The sequence below is a fragment of the Manihot esculenta genome, chromosome 6, assembly GCF_001659605.2.
Source record: "Manihot esculenta cultivar AM560-2 chromosome 6, M.esculenta_v8, whole genome shotgun sequence".
NCBI lineage: Eukaryota > Viridiplantae > Streptophyta > Magnoliopsida > Malpighiales > Euphorbiaceae > Manihot > Manihot esculenta.
This window is the reverse complement of record NC_035166.2, coordinates 10024399-10032098: the sequence shown is the minus strand read 5'-3', so window position 1 is coordinate 10032098 and position 7700 is coordinate 10024399. Positions and strand designations below refer to the sequence as shown.

At 43.4% G+C, this 7700-nt stretch overlaps 1 protein-coding gene across 1 annotated transcript; it reads right to left on the bottom strand.

Annotated features, from left to right (window-relative positions):
- Positions 1-218: 218 nt before the first annotated feature.
- LOC122723843 (GDSL esterase/lipase At5g03980-like) lies at positions 219-7457 on the bottom strand. The gene is made up of 5 exons (XM_043957736.1): positions 7419-7457; positions 7015-7375; positions 878-1026; positions 491-791; positions 219-436 (listed from the first exon to the last, which is right to left on the bottom strand). The coding sequence occupies exons 1-5, from the start codon at positions 7455-7457 to the stop codon at positions 219-221; spliced, it is 1068 nt and encodes a 355-aa protein (XP_043813671.1).
- Positions 7458-7700: the final 243 nt, after the last annotated feature.

Here is a 7700-nt window from a genome sequence, read left to right as displayed (position 1 = left end):
AAAATTGCATTGACGATTCAAACTTTAAATTTAATTGGAACCAAAACTAGCATATATAAGAATTGCTATTAGCATATATAAGCAACATAAGAATTAATATTGATAGATATAACATCTAAAAATATGTTAACCAACTGAATTTCTTTCCATTAAAATTAAAAGCCACAAACTAAATTAAATGACAAACTTTCAAACTAGTATATAAATTTATGAAATAATCAAGCTATGCACTTAAGCTTTTGGAAGAGGTTGCGAATGATCCATCGAGCCATGAAGAAATAGGCCTTTTCAGTTGAATGTACTCCATCCCAACTGATATGTTCTTGAGGTGTATGACAAACTGGTACGTTAGGAGCCCCACACATTCTATTAAGACTAAAATCATAATCACCTCCACTCCCACAACAAGCCTTTTGCAGTGATTTTGGATCAAACCCTGTTTCCATGAAGCAACGCAACGTTAGTTTCAGTAGTTAATATTATGTTAAACCACAATTTGCAGACTTCAAAAACTCACCAAGCAATGCAGCTTTACTCAAAATCCACTTGTAGGCATTGTAGTAATCCCCATATACTATATTCACTTTTGGATTCTCTTCTTGCAATTCTTTAATTGCTTGCTGGAGTTGCTCATTGTGATACATTGCAAAGTTATTCAGTCCTTTGAGGCAATGAAATTCATCATATTCACTAGAATCATTGGAGTGAAATCCACTAAGATATATGGGCATGCAACCGATTGGAAAATTCCCAAGAACAATAACACGAGCAGCACTAAATCCAATAACCCTCTACAGAAAACATGTAGGAAATTTAAGGTAATGAAAAGATGAACAGAAGAAATCAATTACTCTATGTTTGAAGAAAATTAACTAACCATAACAGCTTCTTTGATAGCTTTAACAACATCATATACCATGGACTTCAACTCATCAATACTCTTGCCTTGAAAGAAAGCATAGTTATAATCATTGCCTCCAATCTCCCCAACCATGAACAAAGATCTCTTATGTTTCTCTACACATTCTGTAAAATATAAGAAGGATAAGACAATAGTAAGCATAGTTATAAGTTCAATAAATAATTTATCTTATTATAAAGTATGATGCATCAGTAATATATAGTGACCTTTGGAACTATGGCAGGTTGTATTGAAATGGGTATGCATCCAGATAGAGACATGCCCCATCAATGAGACCTTCCCTGATGAGCACCTCTTTTCTGTCCAAGAAGAGGAACCATGGTATGCTGATATTGTTAATTTCCTTGCCATAGGTGATTTGCCCACTGATTTGCCCACTGATTTGCCCAAACACATAAGAGACATGATCAAGCACCCTTATGCATTGAATATCCCCTATTGACAGCACCATTCGAGCTAAGGACAGGTCTGATTCATCTCCTTCCTAAATTCAGAGGCCTAGAGAATGAAGATCCTCACAAGCATTTGAAGGCATTCCACGTTGTGTGCTCAACCATGAGACCCCAAGGCATTCCAGAAAACGATATCAAGCTTAGAGCCTTCCCTTTTTCCCTTGAAGACTATGCCAAAGAATGGCTATTCTACTTACCACCCGGATCCATCACATCATGGGCTGATATGGTAAGAGCATTCTTGAGAAAATTCTTTCCAACCTCAAAAGCCATAGGCATCCGTCGAGAAATAAGTGGCATAAAGCAAAAGCACTCTGAAGGCTTGTATGAGTACTGGGAGAGGTTCAAAAAGTTGTGCACAAGCTGCCCTCGGCATGATATTTTTGTCCAATCTCTCATTGAGTACTTCTATGGAGGTTTGCTACCCTCAGAGAGAAAATTTATTGACGCAGCCTGTGGAGGAACAATTGAAAAAAAATCACCTCGAGAGATGAGGGACCTAATTTCCTCCATGGCTGCAGCTTCTCAACAATTTGGAGACCAAGAGCTGCCAACAAGGAATGTAAATGAGGTGAGTAATTCCATTTTATCATCCCAACTTTCTGAACTCACCAATGCTGTCCGTAGCCTTGTTGTTAGTCAAACCCAACAAGTCCAGCAGATTCAGCAGCCCAAGACATGTAGAATATGTGCCAACAACCACCCAACTGATCTATGTCCTTCCCTTCAAGAGGAGGACCAGCAAGTCAATGCTGTTGGAGGCTTCAACGGGCAAAGAAGGTATGATCCCTATGCAAATACTTATAATCCAGGCTGGAGGGACCATCCAAATTTCAGTTATGCAAGGGGAAACCAATACCCAAGCTACCAGCAAAGGAGTCAAGCTCAAGCTGCACCTCATAACTCCAATGCACCTCTTGAGGAGATTGTGAAGAATTTAGCAAATACGGTGCAAAATCTTGAGAAACAAGTGAGCCAAATGGCCTCTTCAATGAGCAAATATGAGTCTCAAGGGAAGCTACCCTCCCAAACTGAGATAAATCCAAGGCAAAATGCTAGTGCCATCACATTGAGGAGTGGAAAGGAGTTGCAAGACAATAGGGCTGAAAAATTGCAAAAACAGACCATGGAAGAAATTCTGCCAGAAAGTGATCAGGGCAGTGATTTGCTCAATTCACTCGGAGGAACTGACCCGATCACTGGGCAAACTAAGCTGTCCAGCAGTGATTTGCCCGATTCACCAGAGAAGGCAGACAGTAATTTGCCCAAATCAACAGACCAGGCAGAATCAAGTCAAAAGCAGAAACAGCAACCTATGGAGAAATTCAAGGTACCTCCTCCCTTCCCAAAGAGATTTGCAAGGTCCCAAAAGGAAAAAGAGGAAAAAGAGATATTGGAGACACTCCGCAAAGTGGAAATCAACATTCCCCTACTTGATGCTGTGAAGCAAATTCCCAGGTATGCCAAGTTTCTCAAAGAGCTATGCACCAACCGAAGGAAACTTGCTGAACGGGAAAAGGTAAGTGTGGGGGAGTGTGTTTCAGCCGTCATTCAAAGGAAACTTCCAACCAAATGCAAGGATAGAGGAATGTTTGCGGTTTCATGCAAAATAGGCAATGTGGGAATAAAGAAGGCCATGTGTGACCTTGGAGCTTCAATAAATGTCATGCCTCTGTCTATTTTTAACTTGTTGAATGCAGGTACACTCAAGGGCACCAGCATTGTGATCCAATTAGCTGACCGATCCATTGTCTACCCCAAGGGAGTGCTAGAAGATGTGTTGGTGCAAGTGGACCAATTAGTCTTTCCAGCAGATTTTTATGTTATTGACATGGAGGAAGACAAGAGCAACACCACCTCTGATATCTTACTTGGGAGACCATTCTTGAGCACAGCAAGAACAAAAATTGATGTGCATGATGGCACATTGACTATGGAATTTGAAGGGGAAGTTATCAAATTTAATGTTTATGATGTCATGAAATTCCCCAATGATGTTTCTCCTGTTTATGGCCTTGATGTTATTGATGATTTAAGTCAAGAAGTTTTTTATTTTGATCAGGAAAACTTACTTTATGAAGGTCTTTGCAGGAGAGAAGAAGTGGACAGCAACATCACTGAAACAGAAAAAACAGCAGACTGCTGTAACTTGCTGGATGTGGGCGATTTGCCCAGTGATTTGCCCAGAACACCAGAAAATCTGCTCAAATCACAGACCAAATCAGACAGTAAGCAGACAGAAAACCAGCAGTCAGAGAATGCACCAGATCTGAAACCCTTGCCTAGCCACCTCAAATATGCCTACTTGGGAGCTGGAAATACACTTCCAGTAATTATTTCCAACCAGCTCAGCCAAGAAGAAGAAGGAAAGCTCCTTGATCTGTTGAGGAAGCACAAGAAAGCAATTGGGTGGACCTTGGAGGACATAAAGGGTATCTCACCATCAACATGCATGCATAGGATTCTCATGGAGGATGAGTGCAAACCTGTTCGTGAGGCACAAAGAAGGCTGAATCCACCAATGATGGAGGTTGTGAAGAAGGAGATAGTGAAACTCCTAGACATTGGGTAATCTACCCCATTTCTGACAGTAAGTGGGTGAGTCCCATCCATGTGGTACCAAAGAAGACCGGGATTACCATTGTCCCTAATTCTGAAGGAGAGCTAGTACCCACTCGTGTGCAAAATGGGTGGAGAGTTTGCATGGACTACAGGAAGCTCAACACAGCCACAAGGAAGGACCACTTTCCCTTGCCCTTCATGGACCAAATGCTTGAGAGACTTGCTGGAAAAAGCCATTACTGCCTCCTAGATGGATATTCGGGGTTTTATCAAATCCCCGTTGCACCTGAAGACCAAGAGAAGACCACTTTCACATGCCCATTTGGCACATTCGCATTTAGGAGGATGCCCTTCGGTCTTTGTAATGCACTAGCCACTTTCCAAAGGTGCATGATGAGCATTTTTTCTGACTATGTGGAGAAGATCATTGAAGTCTTCATGGATGACTTTACGGTGTATGGCAACTCATTCCATGAATGCCTAGCCAACTTGGAGAAGATACTTCAAAGGTGTTTGGAGACAAACTTGGTTCTCAACTATGAGAAGTGCCACTTCATGGTCAGCCATGGCTTAATCTTAGGCCATATTGTTTCAGCAAAAGGGATTGAGGTGGACAAAGCCAAAGTTGACACCATCAAAAATCTGCCCTACCCAACCAGCATTAGGGAGATTCGATCATTCCTTGGACATGCTGGTTTTTACAGGAGGTTTATCAAGGATTTTTCTAAAATAACTCAGCCTCTTTGCAGATTGTTACAGCAGGATGTACCCTTCAACTTTGATGACAGCTGCAAATCAGCCTTTGATTTGATCAAATCACTCCTAATTTCTGCCCCAGTCATCCAGCCACCTGATTGGACCCTTCCATTTGAGATCATGTGTGATGCCAGCAACTTTGCTATAGGTGCAGTATTGGGACAGCGTATAGGTAAATCTCCTCATGTCATTCACTATGCCTCACGCACCCTAGATGCTGCACAATGCAATTATTCCACCACGGAAAAAGAGTTGCTGGCTGTTGTGTTTGCATTGGAGAAGTTTAGACCCTACCTACTTGGTACAAAGGTGATAATATACTCAGATCATGCTGCACTAAGGTATTTAATCAAGAAAAAAGAGTCCAAACCCAGGCTGGTGAGATGGATATTGCTGTTACAAGAGTTTGACTTGGAGATCCGTGACAAGAAAGGCAAGGAGAACCTTGTGGCTGATCACCTCAGCAGAATTCTGACCAAGATAGAGACATGCCCCATCAATGAGACCTTCCCTGATGAGCACCTCTTTTCTGTCCAAGAAGAGGAACCATGGTATGCTGATATTGTTAATTTCCTTGCCATAGGTGATTTGCCCACTGATTTGCCCACTGATTTGCCCAAACACATAAGAGACATGATCAAGAAAGAGGCAAGGTATTATGTGTGGGATGATCCTTACCTATGGAAGCATTGTGCAGACCAAGTCATAAGGAGATGCATCCCAAACCATGAGATCACATCTGTCCTAACTTTTTGCCACTCTTACAGCTGTGGAGGTCACTTTGGGCCACGCAAGACAGCCTTGAAAGTCCTTGAAAGTGGATTATTTTGGCCTAACATATTTAGAGATGCTTATGTATTTTGTAGGTCATGTGCGAGATGCCAACAAACAGGAAACCTTGGCAAAAGAAGTGAAATGCCACAAGCACCCATCATGGTGTGTGAAATCTTTGACATATGGGGCATTGACTTCATGGGACCATTCCCACCTTCCTTTGGCAACACCTACATACTTCTTGCTGTGGATTATGTGTCCAAGTGGATTGAGGCCAAGGCAACAAGGGCTGATGATGCAAAAACAGTATGTGATTTTGTAAAGTCCCACATTTTCTCAAGATTTGGACTGCCTAAGGCCATAATCAGTGACCGAGGCACCCATTTTTGCAACAAGGTGGTAGAAACTCTCCTAAAGAAGCACCATGTCATCCATAGAACCTCTACCGCCTATCATCCTCAAACAAATGGGTTGGCTGAAGTGTCAAATAGGGAGATCAAGTCAATCTTAGAGAAAATAGTCTGCCCAAGTCGCAAGGACTGGAGTATGCGCCTAAATGATGCCTTATGGGCATATAGAATAGCATATAAAACTCCAATTGGGATGTCTCCATACAGGCTGATTTATGGAAAAGCATGCCATCTTCCTGTGGAACTTGAACACAAAGCCTATTGGGCTGTGAAGAGCTGTAATCTTGATGAAAAAGAAGCTGGAGTTAACAGAAAATTACAGATTCAAGAGCTTGAGGAGATCCGGCGTGATGCCTATGAAGCTTCATGGGATTACAAAGCAAAGACTAAAGCCTTCCATGATAAGAATATCTCCAGAAAACACTTCCAGGTTGGTGATAAAGTCTTGCTTTTTGATTCCAGGTTCAAATTATTCCCTGGGAAGCTTCGGTCTAGGTGGATTGGACCATTCTTGGTTGAACATATCTATCCACATGGAGCTGTTGACATTAGGAGCCCACAAACAAGCAAAGTTTTCAAAGTTAATGGGCATCGCTTGAAGAGATTCTATGAAGGTTTTACTGTTCATGTTGTGGAGGAGGTCCCCTTGGATCCCCCTTCCTAAGATTGCTGAGCAAAACACTGAAGTCCAGCCCATGACAGAAAACAGGGCGCTACTGGGAGGCAGCCCAGAGGCAGTGATTTGCCCAGTGATTTGCCCACTGCTTGCCCAAATTGTCGGGCAAATCGACTGAATCATAAGTGATCGGGGCAGTGATATGCCCAATTGCCCTGATAATGTGACCAGATCACCGGTCCCATCGCAAAAGCAAGCACATCATCAGCAAAGGGCGTGAACAGTATCAGCCCAGCAACTGCAAAGGAGGAGTGATCTGGCCAAAGTGATTTGTCCAAATCACTGGGCAAATCACCCTGTCAAGAATCCAGAGGGCCAGCATTAAATGATCAGGGCAGATTCACATACCCAAATCACTTTAAGTAGTTCTTTCTTTTATTCTTTTACTTTTACGCTAAACTAGTTTTTTATCTCTTCTTCTTCTCAAGCTTTCTCTCTCCGACCACTCAACCACCGGCAAACTCAAGACCACCATGGTAAGAATCAAGATGAAGGCCACAGCGGACCGTTCATGTGGAGAAACTAGGGCTGCCGAAACCCATCCCTCTGACAGTGACGATGAAACGTGGGAACAACACCTCCGGCCACCAAACACCGAGACACCACCGGCCACAAGTACAGCAACAGGACGCACCGACTCACCGGCCGTCCAGACATATCGCCGGCAAAAGAAATGGCCAAGAACGCCGCCACCACCATCCACAATAGCCCCGAAGGCAAACCCTGCGGGCGAAATGCTACTGAAGCCACCACTCCTCCGCCACGGCCAGAAACGGCCGAGAATACAGTCGCCACCTCCGCCACCAAGATCAAGAACTAGAACCTACCATTGCCATACATCCCGCAGGACACAAAGAAAGTGGTACCCCACTGCCTCCCCAGCGATATGCCCACTGATACGCCATGGACCTGCCTCGTGATACGCCCACTGATGCGCCAGCAATTTGCTAAGCGCTATGCCAAGTGATATGCCCACTGATGCGCCCAGAATGTGCCAAACGTTATGCCTAGCGATGTGGCCACTGATTGCCCACTGATGCGCCCAACAGTTTACCAAGTGACACACTCAGTGATATGCCCAGCATTTGCCCAGCGATTTGCCCAAGCCAGTATACCCAGATCACATCGTAAAGCCGACATTCAACAAG